Source organism: Orcinus orca, chromosome 15 (assembly GCF_937001465.1).
Source record: "Orcinus orca chromosome 15, mOrcOrc1.1, whole genome shotgun sequence".
Lineage (NCBI taxonomy): Eukaryota > Metazoa > Chordata > Mammalia > Artiodactyla > Delphinidae > Orcinus > Orcinus orca.
Genome location: NC_064573.1, coordinates 65,890,711 through 65,908,872, shown reverse-complemented (window position 1 = coordinate 65,908,872; position 18,162 = coordinate 65,890,711). Strand labels below are relative to the sequence as shown.

The following is an 18,162-nucleotide window of genomic DNA, read 5'->3' as shown; positions in this document are numbered from 1 at the left end:
CTAGGCTCTGTGGGGTGCAGAGTGAGTCACGGAAAGAGTCCTGCCCTCAGGAGCTTAGCTCAGTCTGTCTTGAAGCACTGAGTCGAGTACATACATTCAAAGGCTTCTGTGCTTCCCACGGAGTGAGATGTGGTAGAGGAGACAAGAGGGACGGTTGGAATAATGAAGGAAGGTTTTTAAAAATATTGTTCTCTAACAGAGATCACTTGAGCACCTACTGCGTACAAAGCACTGGTCTGGCGCCAAAGGGTTTCAGACTTGAATCAGACCCAGCGCCAACCTTCTCAGGGCCTAAACTCTGTCAGGGGACACAGACAGAAGGGTACAGAGCAGGGCAGGGTCGGGTGGGTGGAAGCTGCTCCTCCAGAGGCCAGTTGGGAATATTGTGCTTCTGCTGCAGTGAGGCCTCTTCCAAACCCTCCTCAGTAACCACACTCTCAGTCGAGAGACAAGTCTGGATTAGCAAGATTTGGAGAAACGGGGGAGGTGGAGCCCTCCAAGGACAGTTTTTACCTCCCTCTTCTGACCATCCTTCCTGTCCTGTCCACACACCAGCATGGCCCACCCCTGCCATGCGGCTGTACATCAGCAGCCCATTCCTGACCACTGTCTTCCCACCTGCAGATCATTGGGCAGGTGTATGCAGATCCTGATTGCCTGCCCCGAACACTGGACTTCGGCCTCAACGTGAAGCTCTTCTGGGAGAAGTTTGTCCCCACGGACTGCCCCCCAGCCTTCTTCCCCCTGGCCGCCATCTGCTGTAGACTGGAGCCCGAGAGCAGGTTGGTATCCGCTCCTGTCTGCCAACCCGCATGGTCCTGGGATGCTCGCCCCTGCCTTCAGCCATCCCCAAGCCCTTCCCAGGAACTGGGGTGGCAAAAGCCTTGAGTTCGAGGATGGCTGTCAACTACCGAAGCCACCTGACAACCCTGACATGCCAGTCGAGGGGACGGGAGACGAGGGTATCGTAGCAAGTGACCTGGATGTAACCCAGAGACAGCTGTTAAAAGAAACTTTAACAGCAGGAAATTCACCCAAAGCTACACCATGCTAACAGCATAAGTGTCTCCATGTTTCCATATTCCCACGTCCATGTCCAAATACATATGTTTTGTACATTTATAATGTCAAATAGAGAAAAGCTTTACATTTTGCTCTGCATTTTGTCACTACCCAGTATTCCAGATTATCATTTTTGTTGACTATGGAATTCACTAGGAGACTGTATGAACACATAATATACATAATGTAGATGTTCAGGTTTTTCCAGTTTCTCCTTACAATAGGTGTTACTACTGTGAGCATCTTTATGCGTTTAGCCATTTTCTTCCTTTAAAGAAATCTTTTAAAATTACCTTTATTCTTCTCAGGTTATAGCTTTCATTATTACCAAAGTTATTCTGAGTCTTTTTAAGTTTGTGCATTAGAAAACTAGAACCTTTGTGCTTCTGCTATCAAAAATTATGTTTCTTTTAAAAAACAAATTCAAACATTACCAAAATATATAGGACAGGAAGTATACGTTTTCTATAATCTCCTGAGCAGTGTGCCCCTCAGCACTCCCCACTCCCCAGCTCCATCCCCCCCAAGATAACCAGTTGGCACATAACCTTTATTTTTATTTTTTTATTTTTTTAAATAGTTACATTGATTTTGTTTTTTTATTTTTATTTTTTTTTTTTAATGTTGAGCCTTCTTTTAATTTATTTATTTTTATTTTTGACTGTGTTGGGTCTTCGTTTCTGTGCAAGGGCTTTCTCTAGTTGTGGCAAGCGGGGGCCACTCTTCATCGCAGTGCACGGGCCTCTCACTGTCGTGGCCTCTCTTGTTGTGGAGCACAGGCTCCAGACGCGCAGGCTCAGTAGTTGTGGCTTACAGGCCCAGTTGCTCTGTGGCATGTGGGATCTTCCCAGATCAGGGCTCGAACCCATGTCCCCTGCATTGGCAGGCGGACTCTCAACTGCTGTGCCACCAGGGAGGCCCCCAACCTTTATTTTTAAATGATTTCCGAAGATCCACTTTAGACTTGGGATTTGCTGGTGGGAGGCTCTGAATCTTGTTCCTTCATGGACCAAAGGACCAAAATCCTTCAGTCACACCAGAACAAGAGCATGAGGAGAAAATGTTAAGCCACACAATATTCGTTTGCTAATATCCCTTCTCAGTCATTGTAAATGTCTGTTTAATTCAGACAATATTACTGAGTACCAGACGCTGCGTTCGTAAGCTCTGGGATGCTGCAGTGAACAAAACCAAGGGGCCTGCCCTCCGGGGACTCACATTCTAACAAGGGGAAGTGATAAACAATAGATATGACAAACTGTGTTGCATATGAGGAAGTGACAGATGCTATGGAAAAAGGGGTCAAGCCGAGGAAAGGATTGTTTAGGGTGCAAGTTATACAGAGTAGGCCTTGCCAAGAAGGTGACAAGATATCTAAGCAGAATCAAGGAGGAGGCGGGAGAGTAAGCCTGAGGTGTCGGGTTCCAGGGCAGCTGAGCTGTCTCCAGGGCACTAGGAGCCAGGCGTTTGCTTTACTCCTTGGGAAGGGCTACCAGAGTCTATGAAATGCCCCTCCCGGGGCAGATCCATTGATGTGGAAACAGTCTGAGAACTGGAAAGGATCTTTAAAAGGGTACTTAGTCCAGTCCCACCTGTGATGGTTGCATTTTCTCCAAGACGTGGGATGGGCTTTTTTTCTCCTGGACTTGCTTTTTTTGAGCTGCCAGACCAGCCTTCTCCCAGTGTTATTATCTCTCATCTTTACAGCAACATCCTACGCAGTTACATGACCCCTGTTTCCCACAGAGGTACACCAAGGTTAAGGGGCTTGCCCAAGGTCAGACACCCAGGAAGCAGTGGAGCCGCAGGCCTGGGTGCCTTCTGTGCCACCCTTTCTCTCCCCCCGCCACCACCCCCGTATCTCACCTGTCTCCAACTCCTTTTCTTTCTAGACCAGCATTCTCCAAATTGGAGGACTCCTTTGAGGCCCTCTCCCTGTACCTTGGGGACCTGGGCATCCCACTGCCTGCAGAGCTGGAGGAACTGGACCACACAGTGACAGTGCAATATGGCCTGACCCGGGACTCGCCCCCCTAGCCCCGGCCCAGCCCCCTGCGGGGGGGCGTTCCACAGCCAGCACTGCCCCCTCTGCGCCCCATCCCTGCTGTGGGCAGGGCCTTCCACGCTTCCTGTGGATTGGCAGCTTGTTTAGAAGCAGAACCAGCCATCCCTACTACCTCCCCAGGAGGCGAGCGGGTGCAGCACCAGGGAAGCCACCTCCACAGGTTCTGGGGCCTGGTTACTGTCTGTAAATCCAACACTCGCCTGAAAGCTGTGAAGAAGAAAACAAACTAACAAACAAAAAAAAAGCCTGGTCCCCGTGCCAGGAGGAATCTGTTACTCATGACCACTCGGGAACTCCCTGGCAGTGGATTCCGGGAGGCTCTTGCTTACACTAATCATTGTGACCTGGACCTGCTGGGCAGGATCCCAGGTGCACCTGCCTGTGGGCTCTGAAGCCTCTGATCCAGCTGGTGCAGAAGGACTTCTCATGAGAGCGTGGCGGAGTGAGCGGCCATCCAAGGATGTGAAGTGACAGTGGTGCTACCCCCTTCCACGCCACATCCTGCCCTCCCCTGGGCAGGGTCAAGGGAGTAGGTTTTGAAGGGTCCCTTAGTCGGTTTGTAGTGTGTCCGGCCAGGAGTCAGGGGAAGGGCTGGTTTCTGTTCACCTCCCGGGCCCAGGGGCCACATCAGCTCGAGGGGGAGCTTCCCCCCGTGTTCTCAAACTGAGCGGCTGGAGACTGGCTGGGAACTTCCTTTCTGCCTCCCACAAGCAGTCAGCCACAAGTGCAGGAAGAGGCTGGGGCTGGAAGGAAAGAGGCCCTGCCTGCTAGAAAGCTCTAGTATCCTGGCTGCTGTCACTCACACCCTGGTAGGCACCTCAGGAGCCTGGGATTTTGCTAGGTGGGTTCTGGAGGACAGTGTGGCTGGTCGCAGGCCCAGTGTATGGGGCGGGGTGCTGGGAATCTCAGCAGTCTCCCAGCCTTGTCCTCGTGGCAGCCGATGCTCACCCCTCACTGTGCCTGATCCAGGCAGCAGCTTGGGTGGCAAGATGTGGTGGCAGAGTCCCAGAGCGGAGGTGCTGCGGGGGACATCTCCCCGAGCCGGGCTTTCTGGCTTCTACCTCTCATGTTGGCTGGCCCAGCTCATGAGCTCCTGGCCCCAGTCTCCTGAGCCACAGCTCACAGCTGTGGGTGCTGAAAAGCCCAGGGGACACCCTCTACCCTGGCTTCCAGAGCTGGGGTGGGGGTCTTGAATACAAGTAGATTTGCCTCCCCATAAGTGGGACCTTGCACCATATTTAACAGATTAGGAGTGGGTTTGGGATCTTACTGCAATGGTGGTTATATTGGGGGGGGAGGAGGTGGGTGGGAGTGATGCAGGAGAACGGTTGCTGTTCAGACTATCTTGTTATATCTGTGGGGTGTTATGTGAAACGCTGTACATAGACCTGATGAGTTGTGGGACTAGATGTCACCTCTGGCCAGAGTTTCCTTGCTGTCTAGACCATACTTAAGTGTGGAGTGTGCAGGTTTGCTGTAGGGTCGAGCCCTGGGCTCCCGGCAGCGGGAAGGCCAGCATTGTGTGGCTGGTGGTGCCTCAGTGGTCCCCACAAGTGTGGGGGAGTGGGCCCAAGCGGGGCCATTGAGCAGACCAAATAAATTAAGCAGTTAACATAACCGACCATGCTGAGAGTGAGAGAGTGACTTGCGGCCTGGTTCAGGGAGATGCACGTGGAGGGTGTGCTGGCCACTTTGACCCCTCGGCAGGGACTTCTCGTGCCCCCCACCTCTGATTCCCCTCCTTACACAGACACCAGCCTGCTCCAGAGAACATGCACGACCCACCTAAGGCAGCCCCGGCCTTGTAGCAGGTCTGACTCCCACCTCCTGCCTGAGTCATCCCTTCAGGGCCATACGCTGCCGCCCTCTGACATGCGTGCGCTCCCATAGCCAGGCTATCCTGGAGTCCTCTGCAGGGCTGGGTGCCACCTTCATTAAAGGAAGAAATGCATGCAAGTCACCCCCACCCCTGGTGTTTCCCTGCAAGTACTCAGTGGGAGACCTGTTTCTTGCTTCTGCACATGGGGTCTGTCGTGGAGGGTGACGGCTGGGCAAGATGTTGCGATCTGGCTTTGTAGGATCCCGGGCACACTAGGCATCCACATACCCAAAGGTGATTTCTCCAAAAGCTGGAGTCCAACTGAAGGGCAGGATCTGCTTCCTGGAAAAACTGATGCTCTAGGGTGCCCCTTGCTTCTAGAAGTATAGAGCAGTGTCTGAGTATGGGTAGAGGTCACCCTAAGTGTTCCTAGAGGCTGAGAACCTACTGCTAAGTCCCTGCTAAAAAACCCAACGAACTCCCATTGGTAGCTTCTTCTGGAGCCCTAGGAGCCACCCCCGCAGGGACCTTCCACAGCCCAGAGCTGCTCCTGGGAGCCTGGAGACTCTTCCCCCATCTGCACACCTATCCCTCCTTCGGCTGCTACAGCACCACCACCCCGTCTCCAGCCCCTGCCAGGGGCTGCCTGGATGTTCGTTTTAACTATCTCCACCTCGGAAAGAATGCTGACGGGAAGAGGATTTGCAGTGACCAGCCTCCTTTGGGATGCCACATACCATCTTTCCTGCAACTTCGACCTGAAAAGCTCCTGATTGCGACGCCCAAACACGGAGGCTGCAGTTCCCAACCATCCAGCTGCTGCTGCCTCCTAGGTGCAGGGCCCGAGTGAAGGACAGAGAGCCAGAGCTTGCCATGCAGGTGTTGACAAGGTAACCAAAAACTTTCCAACTTTTGGGAGGAGGGTCCTGATACCCCACAAAAACTTGGCAATATGGAGTCGTCCTTTTTTTTTAATTTATATAAGTCGAATGCAGAGCAATTTCCTGCACTTTATAGGCAGGTGTCAGAATGAGGTATATAAAACATGTACACAGAGAAATGCTTTTATAGAAAAGTAGAAACCAGTAATGTTCTCTTCTGCATCTCTACCAACAAGGGACCCCCTGAGGCCTAGGTCCCCTCAGCAAATCACTTCCAGGAACATCCTGCCGGAGAGACTGGGCCCCACTAACCCCTCTCCATGTGAGGCAGTGGCAGGGCTTTGGGAAGGAAGCTCTGTGGACGGAAAGCAGTGCTAAGGCCTCCGAGCGTGATATCAGGGCCTCAGGGCTGGCCGTGCTGGTAGCTTCTTCTGTGACCGTGAATGTCAGTTTCCACTTCTGGCCCCTCTGTCCAAAAGGCTTCGGGCACCCTAAGGTCCCTCAATGGTTCTATGATTATTTTACAAGTTAGGGGTCGTGGCCCTCGCCCTATTGACCCCACAGGAAGGCGCTGGCCTGGAGGCTACAGAGCCACCTGCAGATTTGGGCCGAGGCAGGTGCCAAGTCCTGAAGCCCCCTCCATCACCCTGCCTCCGAGTGGGTTTCCAGGTTAACCTCTCAGAAGCAGTTCACAAGGCCTCACCCACAGTGTCATTCCCGTAGGTTAGCTGGCTGCTGTCTCACCCCTGAAGAATGAAAGGTCACTATCCACCCCAAAGAGAGACCGTCTGGGACACCCCAGGTCCACTCGGGTCCTGTGGCCTGAGGCAGCTGCAGATACTTCTTTACCCTCTTCCTAAGTGGAATGTTCAGTGCGCTTCTTCCCTTCCTTTACTTTCAAAACAGGAAGAGTCCCTGGGCCCAGCCCACGGTTGTCAAGGCACATCACTGCCAGCAGCCCCCCCGCCTAGATCCCGTTCTCAACCCACAGTTCTGACTTTCGTACAGACTTATTTCCATTTCTCAGAGGTCTGCAGGGAATTGCATCCCAAATATTTAAAAAACTAAATATCTTTTTTAAATACTGCCTCTCAACCTACATGACCTGAACTGTGAATAACAGCGTGCACCACTCAAGCCCAAGGAGAACACATGGGGAGGCAGAGGCTGAGGCCATCTTGGACAATAAAGCACAGAGGAGCTGGGGGAGCTCCTTGTCCATCCCTGGTTCAGTTCCGGGGCACTGGAAGGCCCTGTTGGCAGCACTGCTGTGGGGACTGCCGCTGCCTCCATCCACGGGCAAAATCCTGCTCCATGGGATGGAGAAACAGCATTGGTAGGACCCCACCCAGCCTCACCCTCAGCCCACAGTACCACCTGCTTGTCTTAGGATTCACCAAAAACAAACCAAAAAAATAAGTGGGGGTTTTTAGCCACAACAAAAAGTGTAGATCCTCCCAGCTGTAGGTGGGTAGGCGGTCCTGCACCACTGTCTGCATGGGCTCCTGCCCATCATGGGGGGCTCAGGCGCCTGGAGTGCCCGCCTGGCCCATGAGGGGGGCACTGCCCTCCTGAAGGTCAACTGGAGTCTGGCTGGCGTGGACCACAATGGTCTTCTCATCCACGATCTCACAGTTGGGGTTGGTGAAGGCAGACAAGGGCAGGGTGATTCGTTGCATCTCCCTCTCACACACCTTCCGCTCATGCTGCTCTTTCAGGTCCTTGCCCCTGGCAGGAGAAGAGGGAAGCGTTCAGGCTCTGCCTCCTGCATGGCTCTGCTCCTAAGGTGGCATCTTGAGGCCCAGCAGGGGCAGGGGCTGGCCATGGTCACAGCCAGTCAGTGGCTCATGGCCTAGATTTCTGTTCTGCCAGACTGCCTTAACTCAGCAAGGAGCCCCTAAACCTCATCTGCATGAACCTCACACAGCTGCAGTGGGGCTCAATGAAGATACTGTGTAGGAAAGAGACTCTTACAGCAAGGTGGAGTTTTGCTTTTTCAGCCCAAGGTGCCACAAGACCCAGAGAATTTTCAGCCCTCACCTATAAAATTGTCCAGAAAACTGACCTGACCATCCTGTTCTGAGACATCTTATCCAAAATTTCCAGAAGCTGTGAGCCCTGGCTAGAAACAGGGACCATGCAGGGGCCAAAAAGGACTCTGAGGGCTGCTCAGGTCAATGGGAGACAATGACCATGGGACCCTGAGTTTTCACACGCCTTCCAATTCTCATGGTGCTCAGTGACCCAATCAGGCCCTGATATTGCCCCATTTCACACACATGAAGTGCTCGCTTCATGCTAAGAGCTTTACGAGCGTTATCTCACTTCATTCGGAACCCTAACAATTGGGTCTTATCATTCATTTTATAGATGAGGAAATAAGTCCAGAGAAACTGAACTCTCTGAATGACATGGTGGGCTCAAACCCAAGTCTGTCAGACTCAGGCTGATGCTCAACAGAAGTTCTGACCCGATCAGGGTCACCCCCAAAGAAATAGTGAGGCAGAGACTCACACCCAGTCTTCCAGCTGCACATGTTCTGCCCACCCCACGGGACCAGGCCACCCCCACTGCAAGCCAAAGGGCTTGGTGTGTGCCTAGCGCACTGCACACCAGAACCAGCCCCCAGCACGCAGGTCAGCATCGTCTGACACAGCAACTAGATACGTGGGCTCAGCTGTCAGAGGAAATCTTTCCGGAAGGAGCCCACCCCAAAGAGGCCTTGAAACAAGTAGCCAATGGATGGCTTGGTGCAGCAACACAGGCCTGCTTCAGACTCCCTGGGGAGACGGCCAAGATCAGATGGATTACACAGCCATCACCATGTGAGGTGCGATGACAAAAGTGTCCAGAGACGAGAGTAACACTGAGAAAACAGCAGGGGCTGGACAGGGAAAAGCTGGCACAGGTACCTCACAACTGTCTTTAAATAAACCAGTTGTCTGTACTTGGAGCAGCCCAGCCTTGGCTGTGTGACACTTGGCCTCGGGGAGCCTTGGTTTCTTCATCTGTGAAATGGGGATAATATCTGCCTCCAAATAAGATAATGGATGGGAAAGCATTTCAAAAACAGTGGAACTGCTGTAAAACTCATAGGAGGCTGTTATGATTTGCCCTGAAAACGACTTGACTCACCAAGCAACGTTATCTTAATCTGGGTTCCCAAGGGAACTCTCCTACTGACCAGCCAAGGTGAGTATTATTTGTGTGACCTCAGCCACTCCCCTTCTCTTGGGGCCTTCATTTCATCATCTGTAAAACAGGGAGTTGGACTTGTTAACCTACACGGACCCTAACATTCTGTGAGATCCCACACATGACATGTGCCCTGACTCCCTATTTCTCACTGTAGGGTCACAGAAGGCAAACCTGTAAGCTCATCTCCCTGACTCACCCTGGGTGGCCAAGTTTCTGAATGTGTAAGCCTGCAGCTCCTACCCATCCTCATCAGGCTCTGTACTGGACACCACCAACCCCCGCAGCAGAGGACCTCCCAGAGCACCCAGAGGGGCCATGGAGGGCCATGAGGACAGGGCTGTCTGGACCAAGTGCATTCCCACTCACAGCCTGAGATTCACTTTGCCCCTGGGCACTGCCCATTGGTTACAGCTGCCGCCGCATCGAAGAAAACACCTACCTCTATAATAAAAAAAATGCTAGATTCTTCAAGTCTGCCCATGTAGGGAGAAACTTGGAAGGTCTCGGTTTAATTTTATTAAGGGAGCCCCCAAGCCAGCAGAAGACCAAAAGGCCATTTACAAAAGAAGGAGAGTATCTGCCAAGAGTCTTGGGCCAGGCCTGAATTTCAAAATCTAAGGGGCTGGAGGAAGAGGGAAAGCAGGAACTCATGCTTCCTGAGGACCCACTAAGGTGCCAGGAAATGGCCTTCCCATCATCCAGCATGAGAAGAGCTACCTATGCACCTACTGGATGCCACACACTTTATACATGTACCATCTTGGTTCACTTTCCACCCAACTTTGCAAGACTGCAAATATCACCCACATTTTATAGAAGAAAGTGAGGCTTTGGAGTCTGACTCCAAAGCCCTGCTTTCCTCAGCCACCTCCTTTATCAAGCATCCAGCTGTGGTCAGCCGAGCCGTTGATAATGGTCAGGCTGCATCATACACAAGTCTTTAGGGCAGGGGTGGGGTCCCCAACCCCCAGGCCGTGGACTGGTATCGGTCTGTGGCCTGTTAGGAACTGGGCCACACAGCAGGAGGTGAGCGGCGGGCAAATGAGCCGAAGCTTCATCTGCCGCTCCCCATCGCTCGCATTACCGCCTGAACCATGGCCCCCCCCTCCACCCCCGTCCGTGGAAAAACTGTCTTCCATGAAACCGGTCCCTGGTGCCAAAAAGGTTGGGTACTGCTGCTTTAGGGGGGAAAAATCAATTTGGATTAATGGGGCAGAGCCGGGCTGGAAGAGCAGCCAAGGGTAATGAAGGAAGCAGGTGCTGGGACTCATCTGGATGACAGTCTCTTCCATTTAGAAGCCTCAAAACACACCCAACCCCACGTGCCTCCTGTTAATGGTGCCTGTGAGTCCTGGAGGTGCGGTGGCTGCCCCCAGCCCCTTCTGAGGTCTGAGAGAGGCCAGCAGGCCTGCTGCACTGACCACCAGGCGGCTCAGCCCCTTCTCACCACCTTTTAGGGGTAGGGGGGGCAGCCAGGCTGTTGTCTGGCAGCCAAGAAAGAACAAAAGACTTATTCACTGACTCAGCTCCTCTCTTAAGCAGGCAGAGTGGTGTTGACTTACAGTTTTTCCCTTGCCTTTGTATCAGAAAATAAATACTCCCTCCAGAGCCAGAGCACAGACGCTGCAGGGGCAGTGGCAGGGGCAGGGAGCTGCAGACTGGCCACCTGAACCTCGTGGCCCAGACAACCAGGACAAAGACCCGCCAGGCTGAGCCCTCACGGCCCCCACTTGCTGCCCTGCCTCCCTTGAGAGGAAGCCTGGTACTGCCTGCTCCTCCCGGCCAGGGGAAAGCTCTCTCCCTGGCCTTTGTGGGGAGGGGGATAGGGGGGCTTATGGCTTGCAGTAATTCTATCCTGACTGCTCTGGGGCCAGGACCGGGAGCTGGGCTGGCCTGAGAGAGCAGGTGTGGACGGAGCTGCTGCCTGTGTCTGACATCCTCTTTGGGGGGTTGATTGGAGGCACCCGAGACCTCCTTCAGGTAACACGGGTTCCTTCAAATTATTATGTAACTCTGAGCCACTGCTCCCTTCTCAGTCAGAAGCAGTGCTGTGCCACACTGCTGCTCAGGACAAGTTTCTCAAGGCAGCTAAGGTTAGGAACACCAACTGTCTGCCCAAACTACACTAATTTCATCCTCACAACAAACCTATGTGGCATCTATTAGGATCTCTGTTTCAGAGATGGGAAGGCAGATGCACAGAGGTTTAATCATTTATTCAAGCAAATGGTGGATTTGGGATTTGAACTCAGTACTGCCTGCAGCCACCACCAGGTAATATCGTCTTTTTTTAGGCAACGTTAGAGCTGGGAGTATCATCACTAATCTCCTGCCCCTATTTTACATATGAGGAGATCAGAGAAGGTAAATGACTTGTCCACTGTCACACCCAGAACTGGGTGTTCCAGAACTAGATCCTGGTTCTTTTAACTTTTAAACCCAGCTATTTTATTTTGAAAGTTCCAATTTTTCCTACTGTCCTATGCAATCCAATGCAAATTGGCATGAAGTTCCTGGGCCTCGCTGGACTTTTGGGAGATACTGGCAATCCTTAGACACACCTTATTGGCTGTGTAGCTTGGACACAGCACTTAACTTCCCTGGCTCTCAGCTTCTCACTGTAAAACGGTGTAAAAGTGGTCCTTCTAGTGTGGTCCTGAGGCTTGGGCGTGATCATCAGGGAAGGGCATTCAGTGGGGCCTCGCTTATTAAGAAAGCATGCAATAAATGCTGGCAGCTAGTGGTTATTTAACCTGATTGGTGTTCTACTGTTTACACGTAATACTTAATGGTAATCTGGGGTGGGTATGTGTGTGTGGAGTGGGGATACAGCCCCACTGAACAGACAAGAAACAAGAAACGGAGGTGCAGGGAAGCAGCAGGACCTGCGCTCAACAGCGCTTTCCAGAACACTGTTTTCTGACTCTGGGGAGAGAGAGGGGCTGAGAGCTTGCCTCCAGCCCACATGCGGTTTCCTGTTGTACAGTCTGTGCTCAGAGCACTTTTGACGAGGGAAGGGGTGGTCCGATGGTTAGTGACGGGGAGTCTGGTGACTTGGTGCCTCGCCCTGAGTTTACAGGAAAATAAACACAAGGCCTTGGGGCAATCCTGTGACAGCCTGAAGGAACAAATCTAGAAGAAAAAGGCTTGGCTTCCTCATTGGGCCTAAGAACTGAGCTTGCAATTAAGGACGTTTAGCAGTCAGTTCACGCACCTGGAGGCCTGGACACTGTCACAGGATTGGAGGAGAGCAAACTGCTATCCAGTGGCTGAAGAAGAAGGAAATATTTCAACAGCTAGACTCAGCCAACACAGTTTGGGTCTGACTACGAACTATAACCAGGGTCTCCCCATCATTTCCTCTGACTCTGTGAAATGACAAGCAGGTGCCTCTGGACCTGCCACGTCAACCATCCCACTGAGGGCAGCAACCTTGCACTAGGAGTCAGGAGACACTCTCAGGTCAATACTTCCCCTCTCTGAACTGTGCTTCCTGAATCACAGACGATCAGAGAAGCATTGGGGCCCAGAGAGTGCTAGTGCAGTACCCACATTTTACAGAAAAGAAAAATAGCTATGGTTTACTGACCACTTACTATGTGCCAGGCAGTCGCATCCTCAGCTACAGCAGTGCCCTGGAGTAGCAAACAGAAGCAACTTGCCCAAAGTCACACAGATCGCTAGTTAGTGGCAGGGCTAAGACTTAACTCCACCAAATGCTAGGTGTGTGACCTCAAGCAAGGTACATATCCTCTCTTGTCTCAGTTTCCTAATCTGTAAACTGGGGATAATAACAGCATTTACCTCATAAGGGGTGATTGCGAAGATTGAGTTAAAGTGTGCGTATCATTTGAAGCAGTGCCTGGCCTCTGGTAAATGTTCGCTACTGCTGCTATTGTTGTTATTATTCTTACCCAACACTTCCCCTTTTCCATCTGTAAAATGAGGAGGCTGACTACATTGCCCTAAGGACACCTCAGTTTATTTAATGCTGGGTGACCCACTGGGGCTGTGGGCTCAGACATGGTCTTCACCACTGGAAAATGCAGGCCACCACATCACTTCCCTTATAGGAAGCCTTCCCAGACCATAGAAAAGAAACATCACACATACTCTGGACTAGAAGTCAAATCCCCTGATTTTGCCCAAGATTTTGCAAATAATTTTCCCAGAGTTAGCTAGTGCTGTAAAAACGGGCATAACTCTGGCTTATCATCATGCATCTGTCACTGGCTTTGAGACCCTTTTCCACATGGCATCTCAGGGGACCTCTCAAAATAAGCATTCCTCCTTCTGCCATCCCAGCCACAGGTCATGTCCCTGAGTTTCCCAGGTAGCCTCTCTGGCTTTCTCATATGTGGTGTAGAGTAGCTAACAGACTCCCTATCCTCTTACTCACTTCCTTCCTCCTGTCCTAAAGGAGATCCCACTGCTTATGGCTCAGGACATTCAAGCCCCAACTGCAAAAGCAGTGGCTGGGAACTTTTTCTAGTACCAGAATTTTATAACTCACAGAAAGAATTCAATCTCAGGGTCCCTGCAATGAGAGCCCAGCCTGATTTCTGCAGGGCCACTCACTTCCACACGAGGCATGCTGGATTAGACAGCAGGGAATGTGGTGTCAAAAGAGCTGGGTTTGAATCCAGCCACTCCCAGGCAGTATAACCTTGAGCAAGCTTACTTCACCTTTCTGATGAAGGCTTCCTCACTTGTAAAATGGGGAACAAGAACCCCTACCTCAGGAGGCTTTGGGGTGAGGAGTAAAGGCACCAAAGGAAAGGGTTTGTCCAAGGTCACCTGGTAAAGACTAGAACCAAGTCTCTACATCTTGAGCTGGTTTTCCTCTTCCAACACCTCACTTCCTTTATGGGTAAGAATGCCACAAAGGAGTCTGCTTTGACTTTGTGGACCTTCCTCTCCTCTCTCAGAGAGCCCAGAAGAGAAGCTACTGACCTCTTGTAGGTGTAACCGAGGACGATGCCAGCTCCAATGCCAATGATGATCACCATCATGGTAACGCCCAGCACGTAGCCTGCCAAGGACAGGACACAAGGTATACCATTATCTCCACCCCAGATAATCAGCAAACATTTCTCAATAAATCCCACAAGGACAGGGGTGCGCAGTCATACCCAGGGTTCCCAGGTCCTTTTTCTCCTTGGAGTTCACCCGCACCCGCTGGCTGATCCCAATCACTGGCTGCACGGCAGCGGCCTCGCTCTGGGCAGGCAGGGTGTTGGCAGGAGCAAACACCTGCACCTCATCTCCTCCTGGCACTTCAGACACCTCCTCGGTTTCTGTTGTAGAGGTTGGCAGGCCCTGGAAAGTGGTCTCTGGAGGTGAAGTGGGAAACAGCTCTCATCAGAAAGTGCCTTGAGTCTGGGGGGAGACGAGGGGGCCCACCTTAGAACGCACTTATTTCAAGACCTAGGGGCAAGACCAGGCCTAAGGGCTGCACCATAGCTGGGACGAGGCCAAGGTGAGGGGAAGCCTATGAGAAAGGGCCTCTCCTGCCTCCCACGTCTTCATATGCTCAAATCCTTGCCATCTTCCAAGGTCCAGCTCAGCTGCCACCTCCTCCAGGGGTCCCCCCTCTATGCCAGGAAACAATCCATGACTCCTCTGAGCAGCTCAGGTTTGTTGAGCCCAAGCTTTATGTCAATCCCTATGTTATATGTTTACATATCCCATTTAATCCTAGAGAATCGTCTTGCTGCGCCGGGAGCCACAAGTATGCACTATGGAGTCTAAGAAACTTGGATTCAAACCTGGACCCTGTCACTGCCTTTGGTAAATCGCTGAACTTCTCTTTGAGGCTCAGATCCCCCAAACTGGTTCTTGGGGATGGCGGGGGTGCTGTGAGCTGAGTGCCTAGCACACAGCAGACGCTCCACAAGAGGTCCGTAAACGCCCAAGGTCTCACTAAGGGCGTGGACCCGGGACGCGCGACTCTGCGGCTCCCCAGGCGAAGCATGGGGCAGGGAGCTCGGCCGAGGGGCCGGGCGTCGCGCCCCACGGTTGTTTACTAGGCGCTCGCGGAGGATGAGCTCATTCCAGGCGGCGGCGCTGGCCAATGGGCTTCGGGCCCCGCGGCCTGGAGACAGCCCTGGCCAATCGGACGGCGCGGGGCGGGGCGGGGCCGGCCGGCGTCGCGCGACCGCACGTGCGCTGCCGGCTCTCTGGCCCCCCCTGGGCGCGGGGTCCCGAGCGGGTACCTGGGCAGCGCAGGTCCTTGCAAGGCCGCTTCTCGGGAGACCCGGCCTCACCGCTGACGTAGCACCAGGGCCCACGTGGGTCCTGGTCCGGGTTCCGGCAGTAGCTATGGTTGCCGGCGCCTGGGAGGGGAAAGAAGGCGCCATGGGCCGGGGCCGGGACGCAGCCGCCGCCCGCCCGCCCGAGGCCCGCCTCGCGGGACAGGCACTCACCCGACTCGGGGGCAGATACCGGGCCGCTCTGCGCGTCCAGCCAGTTGAGACAGAGGAGGCCCGGTGCGGGAGACGGCTGGTCAGCCCGGTACAGGTGGCCGTTGTCCCAGAAGCAGCCTGTGAGGAAGAGGAGTCCCCCGGACAGGACACTGAGTGGCGGGCAGGGGAGCCCGGGCCCACCCCAGCTGGGAGACGCTGCCCTCACGTGGAAAACCCCGTCTGCCTCGCAGGGTTGTGAGGCCGGAAAGAGAAGGGAGGGAGAGCGCGTGAAGAGCCCCCAGCCGGTGCCCGGTGCCCGGCCCCCAACGCTCAGTATTAGCTTTTTTTCTTTTCTTTCTCTTTCGTAAGCCGCAAAGCACCGCACAACCCAAGGGGTTGTCGCTCTGGAACTTGTGGCCAGTTTGCAGGAGGGTGCTGGGGAGCCCTGGGTTCAGGTCTCTCTCTGGAGACGATGGGAGTTTTCGGTCGGTGGGCAGCCGGACCCGAAATCCATCCCTGTGTTGTCATTCCATGTTACATAAACTCTTGTGTTCCCTTCTCTGCGGATGTGGCCACACTTCCACAGGCAACACTCCCTCCCAAGAGAATTCTACAAAAGCCTTGATTCAGTCACGGAAAAGAGAGCCTCAGACAGAGGGAACCAGCCTCATCGCTGCCTGGATGTGACTCCAAACTCCCACTCGCCTCAGCAGGAGAGCCGCAGGAAGGGGCTGAGGGAGGAGGGCCTGCGCTCTGGTGACACCGTGCAAAGCCCCTGAAAAGAACAGTACTTAGGAGTAGGGGAGATGAACCCCCAAGTTCCATCCACTCATGAGCCACAGGCAAGGAAAAGGAAAGAGAAAGTGGCTACTTGCCTTTGTTCTTAATGGCAAAGATGGAGCTGCAAGCTCCTGGCAGGGAAAGGAGAAAGGGGAAAAAAAAAAAAAAAGGCTTTCATGGGACAACAGGAACCTGCTAAAAGCTTCGTTTCCTGTCATCTTCCTTCCTGCTTGGGAAATAGGGAGCTCTACCCTTTCTGCTTCATTAAGTTACTGCAGAAAGGAAAGACAGTAATCTCACCTCCAGATCCATAGGCTTTTGCCAGGAGCATGTTGCTGACGACGAGGATTGTTTGCAGCCAGGCCAACAGCATCCTCACCTCCTTCGTCCTGCAGGTGACTGACCAACCAGGGTCCAACCGGGGTCCCCTTGGCGGCGGCTCTACCTCCCGTTCCCAGCCTTGCAGTCAGACCTGCCCTTGTTATGCTCTTCTGGTAAACAGCCTCTCTTTAGAACTGGGAGCTTCCCAGCCAGCTTGCTGCAGCGAGGTGGTTTTTGTTTTTTTTTTTTTTTCTCTCGGCTGAAAGGCGCCCCCTGGGTCCTAAGCCTCCTATGCCAGGCTCATCACTCTACCCTGAGTCAGGAGAGGAACTCAGCCAAGCGAAGAGAGGCAGAAAAGTTCAGGTTGTGCTTAGCAGTGGTTCAGCTTGAGACCTGCACTGTCTGCATCCCCGGGGCCTTTCATCTCTTCTGTTTCCATTTGTGTGAGTACAGAAAGAATAATTTTGTCAAGAGGCATCACTGGGGGTGGGGGTGGGGGCAGGGAGTTTAGAATCACAGTGACTAAGGCAGAACCACTTAGGGAGAACATGCTAGCTACACAACCAGGAGGAACTTGAGACCGTGGATGGGGCACAAATCAGAGCATCCAGGTGGAAGCAGCTCTTTATACCCATTCTTGAAAAAGGGCCTTTGTAGTTTATACGTGTTTATAAACACTGACTCTTTTTTTTTTAAACAGTGTAACTTTGCCAGGGTCAGATCAGTCACATACCTTTGCTTATATTTGGGGTTTGGGGTGTCATATATAGTAGGAATAAGTAGGAATACAGAAGGGGTCTCTTCAGTTGGAAACACATGTCTTGCAGACACATTGAGATATCTGCTCAGCTATATTTAATAGTCTGGCCTTTCTACCAGCCCTGAGTTCCTATAGAGGAAGTAAAATGTTTGCCTTCCCCCCGCCACCACCCCCACCCTGTGGGAATTCCATCTGCAGCCGTTTATATCCATCATTAAACCTCACCACATCCATAGGACTGAGACCTTCTGGAGTTAGGCAACACAGCTCTCTTCCTGTTTGGCTGACAGCTCCAGTTCCCAGGCAGCCTCAGTAAACTAAGAGATAGAGCAGAGTGATTTGCCAAGATTACCTTGTGACTCAGGCAAATCTCAAAATAGAAATGGGATACTGTTTGGATCTGACGGCTTGCATCTTGCAGGCAGTAATTTAGGGAGGAGGGAAAAGAAGAAAACTTTACTACATAAATGTCAAAAGTTTTCTCAAGGAAGAAAGCTAATGTCAAACCAACTAATCTGAAGTGAATTTGGATTCACTACACTCAGATTTCAGACATGGAAAGGACAGAAAGATACATTTAGTTTACTCTTTGGAGACGTTTGCTGACAATGTTTGATTCCTTCCATCCATTAAATAAGACATGTTGCTTTGTTTTTGCAATCACTCTCCTAACTCCCCACACAAGCTTGTGATCCTCTGACTCCTGACTTGGTGTCCACTGGGAATCACACCATATGGAGTCTGTAAATTTACTCTCACACCCACACATATATACACAGATACGCCAAAATTTTATAACTTAATAATTCTAACATAATATTCAGGTGTCTTTTTAATGCTTTTATTAATTTTACAAAAATTTTAAGAACCTC

The 18,162-nt window shown here is 52.4% G+C and overlaps 2 protein-coding genes and 1 long non-coding RNA gene across 15 annotated transcripts in view; 2 read left to right on the top strand and 1 right to left on the bottom strand.

Annotated features, from left to right (window-relative positions):
- LOC101273335 (E3 ubiquitin-protein ligase RNF185) overlaps positions 1-4,749 on the top strand; it is an 88,016-nt gene extending 83,267 nt beyond the window's left edge. For all 7 annotated transcript variants that reach the window (XM_033412886.2, XM_033412884.2, XM_033412887.2 and 4 more), the window contains 2 exons: positions 625-782; positions 2,955-4,749. In XM_033412886.2, coding sequence (XP_033268777.1) covers positions 625-782; positions 2,955-3,099 — 303 coding nt within the window. In that variant the 3' untranslated portion in view covers positions 3,100-4,749. The remainder of the gene's footprint in view (positions 1-624; positions 783-2,954) is intronic.
- Positions 4,750-5,901: 1,152 nt separating this feature from the next.
- On the bottom strand, positions 5,902-16,723 carry PIK3IP1 (phosphoinositide-3-kinase interacting protein 1). 4 transcript variants are annotated; one of them, XR_004479057.2, is made up of 7 exons: positions 16,510-16,723; positions 15,451-15,567; positions 15,241-15,360; positions 14,158-14,358; positions 13,979-14,057; positions 8,963-9,079; positions 7,415-7,555 (listed from the first exon to the last, which is right to left on the bottom strand). XR_004479057.2 is itself a non-coding variant. In XM_004283698.4 (6 exons), the coding sequence occupies exons 1-6, from the start codon at positions 16,580-16,582 to the stop codon at positions 7,351-7,353; spliced, it is 795 nt and encodes a 264-aa protein (XP_004283746.1). In that variant the 5' UTR covers positions 16,583-16,723; the 3' UTR covers positions 5,902-7,350. The 4 variants fall into 4 exon arrangements, 3 of the variants coding, with proteins under 3 accessions (XP_004283746.1, XP_033268785.1, XP_033268786.1); XM_004283698.4 differs by lacking the exon at positions 8,963-9,079 and having other exon boundaries at positions 5,902-7,555; XM_033412895.2 differs by having other exon boundaries at positions 7,412-9,079.
- A 48-nt stretch (positions 16,724-16,771) lies between these two features.
- LOC117198118 (uncharacterized) overlaps positions 16,772-18,162 on the top strand; it is a 37,377-nt gene continuing 35,986 nt past the window's right edge. For all 4 annotated transcript variants that reach the window (XR_007471916.1, XR_004479060.2, XR_004479058.2 and 1 more), the window contains exon 1: positions 16,772-16,973. This is a non-coding gene — a long non-coding RNA (uncharacterized LOC117198118). The remainder of the gene's footprint in view (positions 16,974-18,162) is intronic.

What these genes read in the sequence shown, in the direction of transcription:
- PIK3IP1 (XM_004283698.4), bottom strand. Translation starts at nt 16,582, where the DNA reads ATGCTGTTGGCCTGGCTGCAAACAATCCTCGTCGTCAGCAACATGCTC. An exon ending in AAAAGCCTATGGATCTGGAG is followed by an intron (nt 15,568 to 16,509) that starts GTGAGATTACTG and finishes TCTTCCTCACAG; the next exon opens with GCTGCTTCTGGGACAACGGC. An exon ending in AAAGGACCTGGGAACCCTGG is followed by an intron (nt 14,058 to 14,157) that starts GTATGACTGCGC and finishes TGTCCTTGGCAG; the next exon opens with GCTACGTGCTGGGCGTTACC.